Source organism: Echinops telfairi, unplaced genomic scaffold, assembly GCF_000313985.2.
Source record: "Echinops telfairi isolate 266 unplaced genomic scaffold, ASM31398v2 ScPeMD7_7469;HRSCAF=8507_1, whole genome shotgun sequence".
NCBI lineage: Eukaryota > Metazoa > Chordata > Mammalia > Afrosoricida > Tenrecidae > Echinops > Echinops telfairi.
In genome coordinates this window covers 5398037-5420615 of record NW_022111373.1, presented here as the reverse complement: position 1 = coordinate 5420615, position 22579 = coordinate 5398037, and the positions used below count along the sequence as shown (strand labels likewise).

At 38.7% G+C, this 22579-nt stretch overlaps 1 protein-coding gene across 1 annotated transcript in view; it reads left to right on the top strand.

The window, feature by feature from the left end:
- DDX46 (DEAD-box helicase 46) overlaps nucleotides 1-22579 on the top strand; it is a 59626-nt gene that overhangs the window by 8978 nt on the left and 28069 nt on the right. The window contains exons 4-13 of the mRNA XM_045285133.1: nucleotides 5026-5122; nucleotides 6137-6302; nucleotides 7184-7335; nucleotides 9323-9436; nucleotides 10695-10860; nucleotides 11519-11639; nucleotides 12376-12551; nucleotides 14151-14272; nucleotides 16287-16365; nucleotides 18085-18167. Of these exons, the coding sequence (XP_045141068.1) occupies nucleotides 5026-5122; nucleotides 6137-6302; nucleotides 7184-7335; nucleotides 9323-9436; nucleotides 10695-10860; nucleotides 11519-11639; nucleotides 12376-12551; nucleotides 14151-14272; nucleotides 16287-16365; nucleotides 18085-18167 (1276 nt within the window). The remainder of the gene's footprint in view (nucleotides 1-5025; nucleotides 5123-6136; nucleotides 6303-7183; nucleotides 7336-9322; nucleotides 9437-10694; nucleotides 10861-11518; nucleotides 11640-12375; nucleotides 12552-14150; nucleotides 14273-16286; nucleotides 16366-18084; nucleotides 18168-22579) is intronic.

The window sequence follows — 22579 nt, the reverse complement described above, 5'->3', positions numbered from 1 at the left end:
CTTGATAATTTATAAATTATTATTTTGTCATATCTTGCGCTGTCCAACGTCTCCCTTCACCCACTTTTCTGTTGTCCGTCCCCTAGGGAGGAGATCACATATAGATCCTTGTAATCGGTTTCTTCTTTCTAACCCACTCGCCCTCTACCCTCCCAGTATCGCCACTCTCACCACTGGTCCTGAAGGGATCATCCTCCCTGGAGTCCCTGTTTCGAAGCAGTCATTCTTTAACCATTAAATACATTGTTAGCAGTGGATGGCTCACAGATACTTTTAAGGACATTCCCTCATAAAAATGAGGACATTCCCTTTAGTTTCTTAGTTCTTAGATTTTAATTAATAGCCAGTGTTTATTGACTTAGTAAATGGGTGTACAAATGGATAAGATAAAAACTACAAAACTGTAGAATGAAAGTAAAAATTTTAAATTTTTGGAAAATCACTGACAAGCTTAATTTTCAGAGGCATTTTAAAACTTTATTTTGAAATATTTTTATTGTGCTAAATTAATATATAACTCATTTGCCAATTTAATAGTCTTTGTATGTACCACTTAGTGACTTTGACCAAATCATTCTTTCATAATTAACAGAAACTCGATGTACCCTGGAAACAATCTCGTTTTTCTCTCCCTCCCACCCTCCAAACTCAAAACCAAATCCACTGCCGTCAAGTCCGCTCTGACTCAGTGACTCTGTAGGAGAGGGTAGAACTGCCCCGCGGGTTTCCGAGACGTCAACGCTTTACCCGAGTATAAGGCCCGTCTTTCTCCGTACTTTACTTGTTCATGTAAATGGGGTCATGCAGCATTGCCCTTTGTCATTGTCAGTGTTCGTTCTTAAGTCTCTGTCCTGCTCCAGGGTCCTTAGGAGTCAACTGACTGGATGGCAGTGAGTTGCTTTTGTGTGTAGATATGCACGGGTGTCTCTAGGGTGCACACTTAGAACTAAAAGTGCCAGGCCATGGAACGAATAATTACGCTGTTGTGAGGTGTGCAACAGAAACACCTCTCAGGCTGTGCCATCCCTACATCAGTTCTTGTGTTTGAGAGTAGAAGAATTTTTGTAAGGAATCTTAGGATATTTTCTGAAGACTTAATAATATATGCTGTCATCAACAATGTGTGAGAATTGTGTTGTTCATACCCAGTATTTGATAGTAGCATCCAAATATTTGACGATAGCAAATATTTGTTATTGTCAGTCCTTTTGATTTTTGTTAATCAAGTGTATTTATAATAACATCAGTGTGGTTTTTTTTTATGTTGCTATGGTTGGATCTGATTTTTTTTAATACGATACATAATTTTTAATTTATTATTTTTGTAAATTGTACTTTTGTTGAAATTTGAAAAATATATTACAATGCTACTTTTGCGTTCTATGAAAATTTTTGTTGCTCCACATAGACCAAATTTTTAATCAAGAACCCCCCCTCCCCCCACCAGTGTGGTTTTAATTTACATTTCCCTAGATAACAATGCAATTGAACACCGTTTTATGTCCTTATTCTCCATTTTAACTTCCTCTTTTTTAAAGTACATGTTCAAATTTTAAGGAGTTCTGGTAACGTAAGGGATCACTTGTTGGACTGCTAACCATAGGTTGGGGGTTCAAACACACCAGCCTCTCTGTGGGCGAAAGAAGAGGCTTTTTGCTGCCATAAAGAGTTGTAGCTTCAGAAACCCACACGGGCATTCTGCCCTGCTCTGTAGGATCGTTAGGAACCAGAATCAATTCAGTGACAGTGAGTTGGCTTTTGGTGCAAACTTTATGCTTACTTTTAGTTAGGTTTTTAAATTTTCTTCAAAAACTGGTTTATAGGTGTTTTAGGGGTTTTATTTTTAATAATTAGGATATTTACTTTCATTCACTTGAGTGACAAATATGTTCTTTTTCCCTGTGGTTTACTTTTTCACTCTCTATAGTGGTACTTTTGATGATAAAAAAAGCTTAAGGAAGACACATTTCTCTATTTTGTGAGTCAAAAATGATATATAATAGATAAATACACTCCTGTACTCTTAGCATCATTATTCACAAAGCCCAAAAGATGGAAACAGCCTACGTGCCCATAAACAGAGGAATGAATAGACAAATATAGTACATATACAATTCTATGCAAAGCAGCCTTAAAGAATTGCGATGAATCTTTGAAATACCCCACAGTGTGCATGAACCTGGAGAAGAGTGAAATAAGTCAATCACAAAAAGACACCTATGAGATCACTATTGTAAAAAGCCAGAAAGAAGCATGTCTTTGTTGGTTACCATGGATGGTAGGGGCATGGAGGGGAAGTCACTGATAAGACAGTGGACATGTTTTAATTTGTGTGGCACTAAAGACAGTACAACTAAGGGGTAGGCAACAACATGGCTGAGGCAAAAGAAGGCACTAGGAGCTATAAGGCAGTAAAAAGGCAACAATGATAAATACTGTTACACACACAATACTGGAATAGTCATCTATACTTTTATTTATTTATTTTTAAGCAGTCATATTAAACAATTATTTACTAGTGGGTACATGTGTAAGCTGAACATGTGTGGCATAGAGCATGAAGTATAGCGACAACCATGTTAGCTTGAGTGGATGTTCTCTGTATGCATTTGTATGTGCTGTAAATACATCTAGTTACACAGTCAAGCATGCGGAAGGCAGAGTTGAGCAAATTCTACAGCCATAACCAACCCCCTGGAGGGCCTGGGGCTTAGGACCACAGTCGTGGGAGAGACCCAGCTTAATTGGCGTACTATACTCACGTGAGATAATGTTATGCATTCTACTTTGGTGAGTAGTGACGTGGAGTTTTAAAGCTTACAAGTGACATCTGTGATACAACTGTTGGTTTCTTCTACCTGAAGAAGAGAGTGAAGACGATGAGAGACCCAGGAGACCCACACTGGAAAGGGCCACTTGCACGACAGCGTTGTCTGAGCACTGGCTACTGCTGCCGACCACTTGGATGAGTTTATACGACGATGTCTACCGGCCCAGTTTGAGGATTTTTGTTTTCTTTGTATTGAGTTGCGATCCATACAGAAAACTGCAGTATTAGAGAAGAGACAGACAAAATAAAATCGTGACCCCCAGACAGAATGTACGCATTTTAATAAATGACATGTGACGCCACAAGAATGGGGGAAGTTTTGTTCTGAAGAATGGTTAATAAAGAAAGGAACTTGGAAAAAAAAAAAAAAGAAAGGAACTTGGTTTCCGTGAGTGGATGATGAAACGGCAAATGTATAATGGAATATGTTTATAGCACATACAAATACATATATTCTGCTCAGTCATAAAGACAGATAAAAGTCCTGATCCATGCTACACTTGGATACACCTTGAAAACTGTACACTAGTTGATGTCAGTCAATCACAAAGGAAATACCCTATCATCTCATTTCTGTGACGTTGCCAGAACGGCAAATGTGTAGAGATGGAAGTCTCCCAGGAGTGGGAGAGCTCCATGGGGAAGATGGGAGCCTAGTTTTCAGTAAACCGCAGGTGTTGGTTTATGATGATGGAAAATTTGGCAACAATTATGGATGACAGTTGTAAAACATTTATTGTAATTTCCACGATGTTGTGTAATTTTAAAATGGTGAATTAGCAAGTGTTGTGTTGTTTTACAAAAATGTGCTAGGGAAATTTGCTGTTCTATGGATAAAATAGAAGTAAAATTGTTTATCTTGAACTATAAACAAAAAGGAATATCAGACAGATTAAGACCTAACTAAATGACAAAACGATGCAACTTTTAGGAACTCTTATTGAAGAATGTCTTGTTCACTTCTGGGTATCTCTGGAAGGATTTCTAATCTCAAAAAAGCACAGTCTGAGGGTGGGGTAGAAAGGGGGAACTAATTACAAGGCTCTACATAAAACCTCCTCCCGGGGGGACAGACAACAGAAAAGTGGGTGAAGGGAGAGTTCAGACAATGTAAGATATGACAAAATAATAACATAAACTATCAAGGGTTCATGGGGGAGCGGGGAGGGAGGGAGAAAATGAGGAGCTGATGCCGGGGGCTTAAGTGGAGAGCAAATGTTTTGAGAATGATGAGGGCAATGAATGTACAAATGTGCTTTACACTATTGATGTGTGTATGGATTGTGATAAGAGTTGTATGAGCCCCTAATAAAATGATTAAAAAAAAAAAAAGCTCAGTCTGTACCATGGGTGGGAGAGGGAAGGGAAGTTTTTAACTTAGAGCCTTTTAAGTGTATGTTAATAGTGCTAGAATGTTTTGGAAATGGGTAACTTGAATGGTCATATTACTTGAAGATTATAATCAGTATTAATGAAGTGTACATGTAGTAATTATTGAGGTCTATGTTTTGTTAAATATATCTTCACTGTGGTAACCTTTTTTTTTTAAAAAAAAAAAAGCACAGACCATATAGGAGGGGAAAGATTTATTACATTAAAAATGAAGAAATTCTATTAATTATAAGATAACATAAGTATGATTCAAATACAAAGTCACTGAAATTTTAAGCTATATGTATTTAAATCATGTAGCATATTAAGATTTTGGCATATAATGTTTTTATTTCTTTAAAATTTTGAAATTTTATTGTATGTCTAGCTGTTTAATGCTGGGTGAGTTTCCATGTTAATGTTTGCCATTGGAGTTATTGGGATTAAAATTTACTTTGCTTTATTTTTTAAGGTTATTTATCAATGGAATGTAGAAATGTATACACTACTTTTGGAAGTTTATTTCTTCCCTAAAAAAGTGAAATACATGTCTGTGAAAGTCTTTTAAAATAAATAATCAGGGTGGGAAAAAAGAGGAGCTGATTATCAAGGGCTCAAGCAGAAAGTAAACGTTTAGAAAATAATGATGCTAACATATGTACAAATAAGCTTGACACAATTGATAAATGGATTGTTATAAGAGCTATAAGAGCCCCCAATAAAATGATCTTTTTTAAAAAAAGGTTAAAACAAACCCCAAATAAATAAATAAAGGAATAAAATAATCTCTTTCCTTCTGTGTGTCTCTTTTCTTTCTTTGGTAGATCTCGGTCCAAAGAAAAAGCAGAGAGTGGAGAAAGTTCTAAAGAGAAGAAGAAAGACAAAGACGACAAGGAGGATGAGAAAGAAAAAGATGCTGGCGTATGTTTATAATCTTACAAGTGATCTTGTATGGAGTTTGTTTCTAGGATGAAACTTGTTTTTTATTAATGTAATTATACTTTTCAGTCACTGAACTGCCCCCAAAATATTTAAAAAGCCAAGGAAGAAAACTTTGTCATGGAAGATGGACTGGCAAGAGATACTTAACCTAGAACGAATTCAGGTTGGGTCAATAGGGAGGTCAGTTGGCCCAGTATCATGTTCGAAAGATTACAATGATTTCTGTCTGATAGTAAGGCTGTTCAAGACCCTGACCTGTGGCTAGTGGGGGTCTACCAGCAGTCTTTAAGTCTACCAGGAGTCTTTAAGTTACAAGCATAATATAATAGATATGTCCTTGGTAGAACATTTGGAAAGTAATGCACATTTCTCTCTGGTCCCAGATTCCCAAAACACTGCTGCCATGATATTTTTGGAATTTTTCCTTTATGTACGTGATTGTGGCTTGCTTCCACCCCTAAAAAAATCTTGATGAAGTCTTCAGAAGAAGGGCTATTGGAAAAAAAAAAGGGGGGGCTATTTATAGAAAAGTTATACCAAAAAAGGCTACAAAGAACAAAGCTTTATAATTGTGTTGTAAATTGTAAAATTAATTTTACAGCTTTTATTTACACGTTAATTTATAATAAACCTACAAAACAAAAATTTTGGAGGCTGCCTTGGAGAATTAGAGAAGATGTAAAATTGAGATTAAGTAGGGAAATTTTCTTACTCATTGTTTCAACTTTGAGAAAGGAATTCAAGTATGCATATTTCTTGTAAATAAAAGAATTTACTTTTCGTGTTTGAAATGGTTCATCTTTCTTAGTTGAAGATGTTTCTTATTCTTTAGCATTGATTTTGTTTTGAAAATATATTCATGGTATCCACAAATGGACACATACAAACATTTTTTTAAAAAATCTTTTAAAAAATAATTTGGAGTAACTATTTGAATGTCAGCTGGCATTCCTTGTCTTCATTTTTTTTGGTCTATCTCTCTTTTTTAAAAAGAACTTTGACCAGAATAAGCTGGAAGAAGAAATGAGGAAGCGAAAAGAGCGTGTGGAAAAATGGCGAGAGGAGCAACGTAAGAAAGCCATGGAAAACATAGGGGAACTGAAAAAGGAAATTGAAGAGATGAAGCAAGGGAAAAAGTGGAGCTTGGAAGATGATGATGGTATCTTTGTTTGCTGTATCATAATCCATGTAGAATATGGTAGAATTATAGTTAATATCTCATCGTGCTTTTAAATCTCCAGTTTGGATTTTTATGTTACCATTTAAATTGTAGAATAATGTTCTGTAAGAATTGCTGTTTTTATCTTACAGTAGGAAGTTGGGTCTGGTCAGTAAGTAGCTGGTATTTTCACTACCAATGCAAATGCTAGCAATGAGGACAGATGTAGGGTACTCTTTCAAGTCCCTCCTCAAAAAAAAGACATCTTCTTCCCATGTGTGACTTTTGACTTTTGAGAGTTTAGTGAAGTGGATGTTTATGGGAATTCATAGGAATATGGGATTTTGCTGTTTTCTGGGAAAGCATGTAAATGAATGTATTTAATGAAAGTATTAAGTAAATGAATGGATTCTATCAGGGGTCGTAATATCTCCATCATTTAAAAAGTATTAAATTGTCTTGACTTAGTAATATACTATCATTCTATTTGTGAATGAAAGAAAAATAACTGAAGGAAAGGAAATAAAATGTCATGTAACAAAAATTTTTTAATAGTTTTGCTTCTAGCAATGTAACTAAAATCTAATACAGGGGCTTTTTTTTTTTTTTTTGGATCAGAATCTTCCTCGTCTTGTTTCCATTAAATAATTTATAATTTATTTTCTAAATTTATTCTATCTTAGTCTCTATTTTCCCCCAAAGCAATATGAGCTGGATGTAGACACTTCTAAGTCAAAGTGTTTCTACTATGGCATGGTGTAGTGAATACCAGGTCATGATGCTTAGGCAGGAGAATAAAGATTCAACTACTGGGTTCTGATCTGAGCGTAGAATCTCTGCATTTGAAACACGTACAACGAATGTGCACTCTGGCATTGTAGATGATGAAGATGACCCTGCGGAGGCTGAAAAGGAGGGCACTGAGGTGGAGGACGAGGAGCTAGACCCACTGGATGCGTATATGGAAGAAGTGAAAGAGGAAGTCAAAAAGTTTAACATGAGAAGTGTGAAAGGTGGTGGGGGGAATGAAAAGGTAAGGGATTTTTCTCTGTATTTTTAAAGGTTCTGTTTCCATCAAGGTAACTTGAAGTCAGTGTTTCATTGTCTTGCTTGACTTGTTTGAATTTATAAAGTTAATGGATTTGTTTCTTTTACCTCAGAAATGGCAATTCTGGGTTTTTATTTTTTATTTTTTGGCAATACTGTTTTTAAGACAAGAGAAACAGGTGAATTTTAGTTTAAATGTTTTGTTTCTAAAATGAGTGTCTCAGTACCTTTGTTGAGTATTTTTACGTAGAGTTTGCCTTCTCTACAAGTCCTCTTAAGAACCCCAGCACACCCGGATGTTCCCTGTAACCCCACTCTATTTCCATAGCACTTACTTCCTTCTGATGAACTTTGTAAATTAACTATTTATTTCTTGTCTCTTTCCATGTAAATTATAAAGTAGAGCAGTGACATTTATGCTTCTTATTTGTAATTACATTTTATTTTATTTTATTTTTTGTCTTTTCCTTCTCAATGGTTTTCTTTTTTTTTTTTACATTATAAATCTTTATTTATTTATTTGTTTGTTTGTTTTTTTTGCTGCTGTGTGAGCCATTTTCTTTTCTTTTTTTTTTTTAACCTTTTATTAGGGGCTCATACAACTGTTATCCCAATCCATACACACATCAATTGTGTAAAGCGCATTTGTACATCGTTTCTCAAAACATTTTCTCTCCATTTAAACCCCCGACATTAGGTCCTCATTTTCCCCCTCCCTCCCCGCTCCCCCCTCCTGCATGAGCCCTTGATAGTTTATAAATTGGTATTTTGTCATATCTTGCCCTGTCCGACGTCTCCCTTCACCCACTTTTCGGTTGTCTGTCCCCCAGGGAGGAGGTCACACACAGTTCCATGTAATCAGTTCCCTGCAATTACATTTTAAAGTGAAATTAGATGCAACAAAATACACTGTACTTGAATGGTTTCTACATGTACAATTCAGTGACATTGATTACATCTTCAAGTTCTGCCACCTTTCTCAACCCTTTCTAAACTTGGGGGCTTCAGAAAGTTCATGGAAAAATGGAATTGAAAGATACTGAAATTTTTCCGTGAACTTTTGAAGCTACTTGTATTTCACGGTTATTAACAGAAACCCGCTGCCTCCCTAAGGTTTTTTTATCTAACCCAGTGGTTCTCAACCGTCCTAAGGCTGTGACCCTGTAATAAGTCCCTCATGTTATGGTGGCCCCCCAACCATAAAATTATTTTCGCTGCTATTTCATAACTGTAATTTTGCTACTGTTGTGAATCATAATGTAAATATCTGATGTGCAGGATGTATTTTCATTGTTACAAATTGAACATAATTAAAGCATAGTGATTAATCACAAAACAATCTGTAATTATCAATTGTGAAGTATTTATTTCTCATAAATAATGAAATTTTGTCTTGAAGCATGGTGCAGTATGGGTAACAGTCTTCACCCTGTATGTGGGCATATCTGCATGTGGGTGGACCTGCCTAGAGACAGAGGAGCGGTGGTCTTAGGAGACCCCTTTGAAAGGGTCATTCGACCCCCAAAGGGGTCACGACCCACAGATTGAGAACCGCTGATCTATCCTTTGAGTTGCGGTTTTCAATTTTATTCTTAGATAAATCTTAGTGTAATGATTAATGTCGACATTATTGTTTTATTAGACTAAATCTTATTTGGGTTACATCACTTGTTTGTGGGTTTGTCTTAAGAAGCCTTAGAACTGTGCTTGGGTTGGTAAATGAATGAACATACCATTTAATAGTATTTTTAAAATATGTACCCATATCTGTAATGGTTACATGATATACTATGTATAAGTTAATGTATTATAAAACAAAGTAATTTTATATTACATTAAAAATTTATACAAACTAATAAAGAACAAAGCTTTTAATTAATACGTCTCTAAAACTGAAGTTAATTTATTTTTCCCATAGGTTGTAATAGTTATCGTTATGCTTCGTGAAATCCTTTATATTTCTTTGATTTTAGAAGTCTGGGCCAACTGTCACAAAAGTTGTCACGGTCGTGACTACCAAAAAAGCGGTTGTCGATGCCGATAAGAAGAAAGGCGAGCTCATGGAGAATGACCAGGACGCCATGGAGGTGATTCCCGGAGCACTGTGACTTTTTTTTTTTTTGTAGTTGAGAAGGACTTTATTGAGGCAGGGAAAGAACTCCTGGGAGGGAAGGGAGAGCAGAGGACGGGGGCGTCTTGAACCCCTGGGCGGGTTCCGAGACCCAGCAAGTTAGGTCAGGGAATTGCCTGCACTTTGACTTTGTGTCACTCTCTGACATATGCTTACAAGAAAGCAATGTCAGTTTAGTTAAAAACTCCTAGAAGGAATCATCTCTGTTCTCAGTAGTATGGCAGTTGAATTGTCAAGTCAATAGAACATTCTCGGTGGCTGCCGCTACATGGCCTTCGGCCAGCCCTGGGGAGCAGTGGCGGCCTAAAAAAAAAATAGAGCATTCTCAGGCCACTTGCTATGTGCCCACCGAGAGGGTTTCCTCTCTCGGGCATGCCTCAGGCACATAAGAGAAATAGAATAAATGAAGTGAGAGTTAATTAAGTTTCGTTCTGTTAACATGTGTTGTAAAGATAGAACAAACAATATGTTATTGTACAAAAAGTTTATTAAGGTCACCTCAAATAATTTCTATACTATTTTAGCTTTACATTGGGATTATAACTTTTCTTTTTTAGGTTCTCTATTCTTTGTTTTTTATTAAATACTTTTATTGGGAGCTCTTACATCTCCTGTCACAATCCGTACATTCATCCAGTGTGTCAAGCATATTTGCACATATGCTGCCTCATCATTTTCAAAGCATTTTCTTCCCACTTTAGCCCCTGATATCAGCTCCCCAGTTATTTCCCCTCCCACCCCCGCACGCCCTCTCTCACGAACCCTTGATGGGTTATAGATTATTATTTTCGTGGGATTATAACTTTGTAAAACAAAGCTAAAAAGAAATGAAGGAGAGAAGTTCTTCATACACTGATCTATTTCCACCAGAAGTGGCAGACATTTGAGGTCTCAAAGTGACTGAGATTTGCATTGATAGCCCAGCACAGAGAGTAACCTATGGGATGGTGGTGAAGTCTTCCGGGAACCACAGGGTCAGCAGTTGGAACCCCTAGTTGGCCTGTGGGAGAAAGATGTGGCAGTCTGCTGTTGTAAAGATTGATAGCCTTGAAAACGATGATGGCAACAGATATTCAGATGTGCTTGAGACCATGGATGTCTATATAGATTGTGATAAGAGTTGTACGAGCCCCCAGGAAAATCATTAAAAATACTGCTTGCTATAAAGGAAAAAGAACAATGCCCTTAACTCTTAGCTTTCTTTTAAACTACAGTATTCTTCAGAGGAAGAAGAAGTTGATCTTCAGACAGCCCTTACAGGCTATCAGACAAAACAGAGGAAGCTTCTAGAACCAGTAGACCATGGAAAAATTGAATATGAACCATTTAGAAAAAACTTCTATGTTGAAGTTCCAGAACTAGCAAAAATGTCTCAAGAGGGTAAATGTCATTTAATTTATTTGCTATAATGGGAACAGAGGAAGGTTCGCGTCCTTTACCCTGGGGCCGGAGGTGGTAGTGGTGGCGGTGGAATGTAGGTAGGCTTCCATATTTATTGTAGGATGAGTGAGAGGAGTGGCCTGGCTTACCAGCCAAGGGAGAGAAGGAACTAGACAATGGAGGCCATTGAATGGGAATCAGGATGTTACCAGAAATACTAAATTTAAAAAATCAACTTAGTTTGGCTCGTGTAGTTGAAATTTTAGTATTGGAAGTTGGCAAATAAAGAGATTTCTGGCAACCTTTTTCTTCTGGGATTTTTGAGTTAAGAAACTCTGTAAATTTGTATAAGGGTAGTGTGAGTTTGGGGGAAAAAATAGCTATATTGCTTGTCATTTACTCTTTTACTGCTGCTGTAATTTAAGACAAAACCAAAGGCAGATTATTCAAATTGAGATATTTCTGTTTGTCCTTAGTTGGTGGCAACAGCAATTACTTTCATTAGCTATTACGTTCTTCCAGTAGCGCTTCTGTAAAATTATTTTATAGCATTAAAAGCAGAGTTAAAGATTCTTAATCTCACCATACCTAATTGAGCAGTACAAGTCACCAACAAAAGAACAATGTAAGAGTTTTTCATCTGGATTTTGTTTCGTAGAAGTGAATGTATTTCGATTGGAAATGGAGGGCATTACAGTCAAGGGGAAAGGCTGCCCCAAACCAATTAAATCTTGGGTTCAGTGTGGAATTTCCATGAAGATCTTAAATTCTCTCAAAAAGTGAGTCAGTGGTGTCATATTTTTCAGTGTCTTGCTTGCTATTCAGCACTGCCCTTCTGTATAAATCCTTCCTTGTTACATTTTCACTCTGATGTTAAACAACTTTATTGCATGCCACCGGGTTTACCTTTTAAGAGTGTACAGTTCATTGTTTTTTATTATACTCGCAGGGTTGTGAAACTATTACCTAGTTTTAGAAAATTTTCATTATCCCTGAAGAAATCATATGAGGGCCACATTTCACCTCTGGCTCCCAAGCTCAATTGCCACAGGGCAGAGGTCAGACACTCCTCCATCTTCTGAAGCCTATTCTGACCCCCGCTGTCCAACAGCACACTCTACTTTTCAGCTGAATTGGATAATTCACTGCAGGGGTCACACTGCTCACAACTGCGCATGATTGCAGGGTTTCTCAGTTCAGCTAAGAAATGCTCAAATGCAGTTGTTCGTCAAGACTGACATCACTCTTCTCTCAGCCACTTGACTTGGCCTCTGTCCTTGTCAGCCAATGTTACAAAGCTCTTAAGAATACCAAAAAAGGCTGCCCAAAGGCGCTCAGCTCTAGTACCCCCACTTAATATTTTTATTGACATATCTTACTCATTCCTAATATTGTAAAAGTTCTTCCATTTTGAACATGTACTAGTGCTTTCTTTCTTTTTTGTTTGCTTGTTCTTATGGAAGCTTGAGATTCATTTGATTCTTGGTCTTGTCCAACTTTGGTTTTCTTCTTAAGACATGGCTATGAAAAGCCCACACCAATCCAGACCCAAGCGATTCCTGCCATAATGTCTGGACGAGACTTGATTGGCATCGCCAAGACAGGAAGTGGGAAGACCATTGCTTTTCTGTTGCCCATGTTCAGACACATCATGGATCAGAGGTCGCTAGAAGAAGGAGAGGGACCGATAGGTAAAATTCCTTTCATTCGCATTATGTTCTTTTTCAGATAACAGTGTTACTGTCCGTTAATCCGAAAGACCTGGTACTTTCTGTTATGCTTGCATATGACCATAAAGATGTCTTTATGTACATTCCTCTATCAATTCCGCTCCTTGGGACTGCTTTCCCCTACCAGCAGGTGGAGTGAGAGTCTCCAGAGCTCTGGGATGACATCTCAGAAGTACACAAACAGCCTCTCCTGGCACAGCTCAGTTTTTGACTGTGACTCGGCAGGTAGACTCCTCGTGCATCTATCTGTTTATCTTTGTTGAGGTTTGTACCCAGTGCGGTATCAGTGGACTTAGGACCTCAACATTGAAGTGTGGGGGGAGGTCAGATGCTCAGGCATTACCCACCTGAAGGCAATCAGTTGCCAGACTGCTGTCTCATCCCACCACAGGGGTGGGCCTGCTCCCTGATGCTGGAGCCTAAGGCCATTAGTTTGGTTCCTGTGGGCGGAGTTCACACCCAACTGATAATGGTTCCTGTGGAGACCCAAAGTCTAGTTAAGCTGCTACCAGAAATCTAGGATCCGCCCATCTTGCCACATGTACACCCCCAATCCCTCCTCCTGTAGTGCATATGTTCCTAGATCACCTCCTCCCATCACTGTAATACCTGTAGCACAACCCTTTCCTGTGACGTATGTCTTCACCTGTAATGTGGGGGTTTGCACGTCCCCAATGTCCCCAGAGAGTATAAAAGCTTGGGGAGCATTAAAGTACTCACTCACTCCCTACACGTGGACCACCAAGCGGGGCTGAGGTGAGCATGCTACCTTGAAATGTGTCTGGCTCCATTTATTTCTATATATCTCTTTTATCTCTCATGCTCTCTATAACTTTACTATAATATTTACTTATTATCGCTGTACAATTGCGCCTACCAAACCCGTAGTGATTGTGCTAGGAGCAGGCTTCTTCTGGCATTGAAGAAAGTAGGGATGTGTATAAGGGAGCTTCAAAGAATTTATAGAAGAATGGAATTAAAAGATAATGGAATTTTCTGTAAACTTTGATGCTTCCTCATATTTTCCCCCTTTTGGGGCCATAAAAAGTTAAAATGTTAGCATCTCATTCAGGATTAGTATTCAGATTCAAATGTGTTGGTTCCTTTTGGCAGAGACTTCTTCTACGTGCCTGAGTAGGGTTTTGGACAGTTTTTCAGTTGTCCTTGGGAAACAGGGCACAGTGTCTTTCTCTCATATGGACTCCTCAGAGCTAGGCTGTTTTTGGCATAGTGGTATCCCTTCTGCTGCCCAGTGAGTCACTCTAGTTTTTTTGCTCTGCGATTTGTATTTTATCCAAGTATTTTTGTGGGGATTGACTGACCCTCATTTGTCTTCCTGAAGCATGTTCTTATCACACTAGTTTCTTAAAATGATCCTTCAGGGCAATCACTGCTGTTTAAACAGCTTCTGAAAACAATTTTCAGAAATGCTAAAGGCAAATTAAAATGGAAACTAGACTAAGGTGTGTACTTCATTGAAGACCTTACACTTTATGCTATTTAAAAAGCATAGCCTTGAAAGAGCTTTGGAGGTTAGTTTTGACATATTTGTCTTCCCAGCTGTCATCATGACTCCAACTCGGGAGCTGGCTCTGCAGATTACTAAAGAATGTAAGAAGTTCTCGAAGACCTTGGGACTGAGAGTGGTCTGTGTGTATGGAGGAACAGGAATCAGCGAGCAGGTAGCCAAAGTAGCATTCAGTTCTTTTGTTTTCTTAAATTGATTTTCCACTTTAGTGAACTGTTCAGTAGTGGTTAATTCTAAAATTTTAAGGCATTTGAAGTATGAAAATAATAGAATGAATTATGCTAGTACTGTATTTTAGGATTTTCTAACCATTTTTATATTAGTACTCTCTTGGTCCGTTCCTTCCCCCGACTCTCCTCTGGCACAAGGAGTAATTTCCCCATTTTATTCGTAAGGAAATACTCAGAAAAATAGGTTGTCCAAGTTACTGGGTCAGCCTGTGCTGCAGCTTCCCCGAGAACTAGCGTTTTAAGTCCTCTAGTCTGTGCTGACCTCTGTACAGGGTGGTGACGAGTGGCGTGTGCATTAGTCACATCTTCATCTTCATCCTTAATCATTTTAAACGCAAGAATTATTTCTCCAAGTGTCTTCTAAAGAACAACACACATAGAATGTTTTGCTTTAGTTAGAAGAAGCAGGGATGGGGGTGATGAAAGTAGCTCATACGCTCAGCTGCTAGAAGGTTGGAGCTTCTAAGCCCCCCAGAGGTGTCTTGGAAGAAAGATCTAGTGATCTACTTCTGAAAAATCAATCACTGGGAATCCCGTGGATGTCACTGCCACTACACACGTAGCAACAGTTGAATTGGCGTTTGTTTTACTGCATATGAAGCAAACAAACAGAAACAGTTTGAGAAAGAACACTGACACAGTTACCGTGAGTTGGAATTGATTTGACAGCAACTGATAAATTGGTTTATGGATAAACTTAAATAGGGTTGGGGGATTGGTGTTCCCTTTCTCACCTTCCATGTGGGAGATGTGGGTTGTTTCCTAGACAGTGAATCTTGGAATCACCCCAAATCTAAATAGAAAGATGGACCAAATGAGATAAGAGCACTGATCTGAATGTTACCAAACTCCAAACCTGCTACTGCCCAAGTGATTCTGACTCACTGTGATACTGTAGGACAGATTAGAACTTTATAAGGTTCCCGAGGTCAGGAACCATAATCGTTCTCCTGCAGAGCAACTGGTGGGCTTGAACCGCTGACCTCCCTATGCCAGCTTAGCACCTAACCAACTGCACCACTAGGGCTCCTTCATCTAAAGAGCCTTATCCATAAAACATGGGCATATCCTAGATAATCTCACATTTCTTCTTCAAAATCTAAACAACAACAATATATTTAAATAAACTATTCAATCTTTAGATTACACAAAGTTGAAACGGGTTTTATTCCTTTAAGGCCTCTAGTTATTCGTAAGCTAATGTGTATTGTGATCCAGAAGACAGGGATCAATTTAGTCATACTGTTTGAGCTTCACCACAAGACCCTTTTCTTAGGATGAGTGTAATAACAGATTTCGGGAATGTTCGTTTTTTTATCCCACTTGTTACTTTTAGGAACTTGAACTTAGTTCATTTTCTAAGTTTACCTGCATCTGTAATGTGTTACCACAATCTATAGTAAGAAATACATTTTACCAAATTAAAATAGTGAAATTGATTTCATGATTCACTTCACGATGATCAAACTTTAATTTGGTTAACTTGGTACCTACATGTTTATTACATTTATATGGAAATGCAACAAAAGTCTCATAGAATCTACTCTAATATTTTCTATTGAACTTCATTTTAAAATTTTGGTTGTGAGCTACTGAATTAATTCTTGATTCACTAACAGCAGATTTTAATTTGGAAAACACTGCATCACTTTATTTACTCCTCTCATGTTTTTCTCTTGATTTTATGGAATAGTGGCGATTGAAGACTGGTGAAAGTGTGTAGTTTCCATTCATTTAACATTCAAGGCAGACTTTAACCATTACTTTCGTGAGGGAGCAGTGTCCTATAGAATTAACCAGGATGCGTGGACTCTTCACACCAGATCTCGTGTGCCCTAGAGAGTGGAGGGTCAGCCAGACCAGATGGAGTCTTTTTAGCTCTGTTTTTTTTTAAAAGCATTAGTAAATAGACTATAAAATTTCATCATTTTTTATTAGATTGCTGAGCTGAAAAGAGGTGCTGAAATTATTGTTTGCACACCTGGTCGAATGATTGACATGTTAGCAGCTAACAGTGGTAAGTCGGTGTTTTTTTGTTTTCTTTTCTCTCAGTTTTGAATTCTGTACATTTTTAGTAAAGCAGGTGTAAGAAACCACCAAAAGGTTTCTACATTTCTTCTTAAAGCTGTAATATCTTAACGTTTGTATTGTATTAAGTTTATGATTGTATGTGTTCATAAGATTTTTGGAATTTCATTTTAAATTGTTTTGCAGAACTAGCTCCCCTTCTGGGCTCTTGTGCTGATTCTTCATCCTTTTGGGGTCTACCTTTGCTTATAAAATGGTGGGGGCTATTCTGTGTTACAAAACCTAGAATTACTCCCCCCCAGAGGAAGTAGTATTTTCTTACAATACTGTATAAATTAAAATATTGCAGCTTCAAGAAATTTTATCTTTTGTAAATATTGCATGTTTTAGCTCAACTGTTGTGCACTGTTAAATTATTTCCTATCAAAACTGTTACTAAACTGTTGACATTATTTAACTTCTGTGGAGAAAGGCCCTTCAAGATTTATAGAACTGGGCTTCCGAGACTTAAACCATCAAAGGTAGGTAATTTAATGCTGTTCCCAACCTTGTAAAACTAATTGGGGCTACAAATGTTACTGTTGAATACTTTAATATTAGAGAGATTATTTTGCCCCATTTCTAGTTTTTTGAATAAAATACTTGCAAAAGTTTTTATAGAAATATTCAGTATAAGCAAGAGTATTAAACTGTGAGTAAAATGCATGTTTCTTATAGCACTCTGCTTGCACTTCTGTACAAACTCCTAATCCTGCATAAAGTTGGCAAAATGGCTTTGACATTGACAAGTCCTTGTACTTACACAGCATATGAAAAGCTTGGGGGTTTATACTGATTAAATAATTCATTCGTTTGTTTTTGTTTTCAATGCTACATTGATTAAGTCTCCTGAAATTCATCTTAATTAATTTTGCCTTTTTCCCTTTTCTGTCCTTTTGGTTTATCTTTAATAACAACCTAGAGATGTTTTTGCCAAGTGATTGATTCAACAGTTGATAAAAATGCTTTGTTAATCCTTCAGAAAGGGTGTGTGTGTGTGTGTGTGTGTGTGTGTAGTTTTTTTACTGTTCAAGAAATCAGCGTATTTATGTAAGCCAGTAGGAACAATTAATGAAATTGAAATTGTATCTTTGTGAAATGTATTTATGTAATGTGTTTGATGTTTTTTTGAGTAATTACCTATTGATGATAAATAGCTTCTCATGAATGTTTTGACGTGCCCTTAGACTTTTCTAACGGTGTGAGTCAGTTGTAGAATAACGTAAACAGAAGTCTCTGCGCCTGACATAGTTAGCACTGGAGCCTGCCTCCCACACATGCGCTGTAATCTCTAATATGCTTTCTCCTAGGTGATGCTGTCAGATAATGGCTGATGTGGCCCCATGCTTCATCTCAGTCTTAGTTTTATGATGTGTTTTGGAGAGGGCTGTTTTCTGAATTTTACAGGTTCTTCAGGCCCTATGATGGTATGCAAGAGACGAGTTTGACAAATAAAGGGCCTCATATACCCATTGTCAGAAAGTATTTGCCACTAGATAAAGACATTGTAGACCAAAACCGTTTTTCACTGTTTAAAGAGACTTAATCGACCCCTTTAAGTCAGGCATTTTAGTTCCCTTTACAGTTTTTAAAGTTCTTGGTAGTTGCAAAGTGAATTGTGACTGATTTTCAGTTTTCTGTTTGTCTTTATTTTTTCTCCTCCTGTTAGGTCGGGTCACAAATCTTCGAAGGGTGACGTATGTTGTTTTAGATGAAGCAGACAGAATGTTTGACATGGGTTTTGAACCACAGGTAATCACACATTTCTTAGTGTAAATGTAAGCCCTTCTGACCGAGGGAGTGCCATGCGGATGAAATGCTTATGTGCCTTCTGAATTTCACACATAATTTGTCTCCTAGTATGACAGTGAGTGGGGACATAGACCATTGAAATCTTTATGTTTTTTAAGTCCTGATAAACTCTGCTTAGAAAGTGTTTGTTCAGGCTTTCCTGAGCTGCTTATAGCTGTCATTCGTTGGCAGCAAGAGAGTGACCAGTGTTGCTAAGTGAAACTGCTCCATCGGGGTTTCTTCGCTGTGCTCCTAAAGGACGCAGATTGCCAGGCCTTTTCTCCCACTGCTGGGTGGATACCAGTGAAGTAGTACTACTAGAAGCACATCGATTCCAACCCATTGCTCTGTAGGTCAAGAGCCGAACTGTCCGGCAGGGTTTCCTGTGCTGCCATGTTTATGGGAACCCCTTGATGGGGTCAGGCCATCGACTTTTCGGTTAACAGCTTAGCGTTTACCCATTGTGCCACCAGGGCTCCTTAATAGACGCTTAAACTTTAATGTTTTGTAGCTTTCATTTTGCTTCCAAGTAAATTGCTTTAAATCATGCTTGTACCTGTTCCATGACTAATATAGTCCATGTTATTTCCAAATGTAAAATCAAAAAGCCAAAGCCTAAAATGTTTTGTGTAGTTTAGATCTTTGAACTCCTCCACATGTTATTTGCTCTAGTACAGAATTTCTGAGATATAAACTTAGGCATATTAAAAGATTTTCCACATTTTTCTTAACAAGAAGAGCAATGTCAAAGAGTATATATGTCAAAATTTCTAAATATAGGTATATAGAACTACAGTGACAGAAATAAGGTACAAGCCATCCTTGGCTTACAAGCGAGACCTGCTTCTATTCCACCCAGAATTCTTGAAGATATGTGCACACGGTTCTTAGTTAGCCTCCTGTCATGCATGAAGGGAGCCCTGGCGCCCTGTGGGTTAGGCCATGGTCTGCTCACCCCAAGGCTGGCAGTTGGGGAAACATGACAGTGTCTGCCCCCATGAAGACTTGCAGCCTCAGAATCCCGCTGTAGGGTCGGCGTGATGGCGGTGGGTTGGATTTGGCCTGAGTGCAGGAAAGGGTCCTTGTGCTCGGCTGCTAAGCAGGATGGTGGTGCTTCCCACCCCGCAGGAGCTCCCCAGCAGCTGCACCATGTAGCAGCCTTGGGACCTGCCAGAAAACTCCTCTCTCTTTCTAGGGTCCCTATGAGCTGGCATAAGCCCACTTGTTGACAGTGGGATTTGGGGGGCTGGGGATGGATGTGGGTACGGCAAAAAAGGGGGGAAGCCTTATTGGTGATCTAAACGCTGCGTGTGCGACAAGTAAAGGTGACCGTGACAGACGTGTTGTTGTGAGTAGGGCTTGCTTCTCCTTTCAAAGTGAGGGCCAACGAAAGCAGGATTTTGGAGATGATGGTGTCACACTTAAAGGTGGCAGCCGCTGCTCAAAGTTGACCATAACATTTGGACTGTGTGGCAATCCACAGTCCTGCCAGTATTGAGGCGGACACAGCAGGCTTCTGAGAGGGATGATTCTGCCCCTTCTCCACCATTTCGGAGCTGTGACCGGTCATTTCTCCTGTTTCGGTAACCATGACAGAGCACTTGAGTTATAAAACTTCCATTTGTCAGCCAGGACAGAATTGATTAAAAACTGGAAAAAAAAAAAGAATTGGTCAGAAACCCTGCATCAAAGAGCAAGCAGGAGTTGTCAGTAAGCTGCACATTTGTCCCCCAGGGACTGCCTCTGGAGGCAGCGCTAGGTGGATGCTCTTTCGTTTATTCATCTAGTCCCCATGTAGGTACTGCCTGTCAGGTGACAGTACTTGCATGCATTGTGTTCAGATTTGGGGGACTACATTCTACATTCGACATAAATAGAGTAGGCTTAAAAGAGAATAAGCAGGATTATAGTAACACTTGACCCATGTGAGAAATAGTTAAGGAATGAGGGCTGTTTAGCTCAAAGTAAAAAGCTTTGATAGCATCCTTTAACTCTTTGAAAGTCTCATGTGAAAGAGGCATTGAATTGATCCTTTTTGATGCCAAGGAATGGAACTGAGACTTGGTGGGAAGCCTGATCTGAGCTTAATGTACAGACTGCATGAGCATTGTTTGGAGATGAAACGGGCGGCTTTGTAGAGAGAGTAGATATTGAATATCCTTTTTGCCCAGGTGTTTGAGCAGAGGCATGGGATCTCTTAGTGGAACAAGGAGAGCACACGGCAGCATCAGCTAGCTTGGATGTAGGTGCTCTTCCTCTTTGTCAGTCATGGGAAATGGTACATTTTATAATGCTTAAGGCAGATGAGTGCCTTTGTGTTGCTTATATTTCAGTGAGAAATAAAGTAGTAGACAAAAAATATGTAAATTACTAGTATGAAAATGCTGGGGAGCACGACGGGGTGCAGTGGGCGTATAACAAGGGAACCTAGTGTAGTGGGGGCTTTCAGCATTTCCTTTTTTAAAAAAATCATTTTATTAGGGGCTCATACAACTCTTATCACAATCCATACATCAATTGTGTAAAGCGCATTTGTACATTCATTGTCCTCGTCTTTCTCAAAACATTTTCTCTCCACTTAAACCCCCGGCATTAGGGCCTCATTTTTCCCCTCCCTCCCCGCTCTCCCCTTCCTCTAGCATTTTCTTAAGGAAGGACTCTTTACCTTAGACCCATTTATTTTTCTCTCAGACTGCCTCACAGCTTTAACAAAAAGGTCAGTAGTTTGAACCCACCAGCCACTCCCTGGGTGAAAGATGTGACCATCTGCTTCAATAAAGATTTATTAGGTTTGGAAACCTTATGGGACAGGTCAGCTGCGCGTCATGTAGAATTCCTTTGAGTCACATTGGGTCTGATGCAGTGAGTTAATGGTAGTGAGTTTAGTTTGGGGACTCATGCAATCTTTGTCGTGCTGATTTATTTATCTCAGCACAGTGTTTTTAAGGTTCATCCTGATAGGTTTTAAAACCATTATTGTGGTCACGGAGTTAAAAATAGACATGAGATGGGATAGGCGTCAATCCTCCGGGAGACAGCTGAAATAATCTGAGAAATGGTAGAGGCTTGGATCAAGAACCCAGAAATTCTGATGGCCATGGATAGGACTGGTGACACCCTAGTGGCTGGTGCTATTGCGTAAGCAGTAGACTGCTCAAGATTAGGCTGCCTGCTCCCATTAAGATTTCGACTTTGGAAAGCCTATATAAGGTCGCTATGAGTTGGAATCAGTTGAATGGCACTGGGTTTTGGTTTTGGTATCATTTTGGTATGAATGAAAACATAGTTCCAGAATTCTGTCTGTGTCTCTGGCAAGATCTTCACGCTGTCTGTTTCCCAGCACTCACAATTGTCTCCTGGAAACCATTATCAGTATTCTTCATTTTTCTTATGCAGGATTTCGTGACTCCTTTAGCGCTCTGTTAGCATTGAGCAATAGATGCCTCACTCCACTCCCACACAAGTCTACCATCATTGTTGTATTTCTTTTATATCTCCAATCACCACTTTATAAATAATGTTTATCTGTCCACCCTCATTAGAATATAAGGTCTTTGAATACACAACATGTTGTCTTTATTGTGTATTCTTAACCCTTAGAACAATGCCTGGCATGTAGTAGGTATTCAGTTAAAAATGGCTGAGTATGCCAAGGAGGGTGTAAGAGGCTTGGTAGGGATTGATCAAGGGCAATGTAACCAAGAGGAATTATTGAAACCCAAATGAAGGCTGAGCATAATAGTGGGACAAGAGGAAAGTAAAAGGAAATAGAGAAAAGAACTAGGAAGCAAAGGGCATTTATAGAAGTCTAAATACAGGCATGTTCATGTGTAAATATATTTATATATAATGATGGGAAAATAGATCTATGTGCATATTTTTATAGGTTTAGTATTAGGGTAGCAGATGGATATTGGGCCTCCACTCAAGTACTCCCTCAATGCAAGAACACTTTATTCCATTAAACTGGCATTCCATATAATGCTCACCTTCCTGACACAATTGCTGAAGACAAATGGGTGCATAAGCAAATATGGTGAAGAAAGCTGATGATGCCTGGCTATCAAAAGATACAGCATCTGGGGTCTTAAAGACTTGAAGGTAAACAAGCAGCCATCTATCTGAGAAGCAACAAAGCCCACATGGAAGAAGCACATAAGCCTGTGTGATCATGAAATGTTGAAGGGATCAGGGACCAGGCATCAAAGAACAAAAAATCATATAATTGTGAATGAGGGGAAATGTGGAATGGAGACTCAAAGCCCATCTGTAGGCAACTGGAACATCCCCTTACAGGAGGGTTACGGGGAGAAGACGAGCCAGTCAGGGTGCAGTGTAGCAACAATGAAACATACAACTTTCCTCTAGTTCTT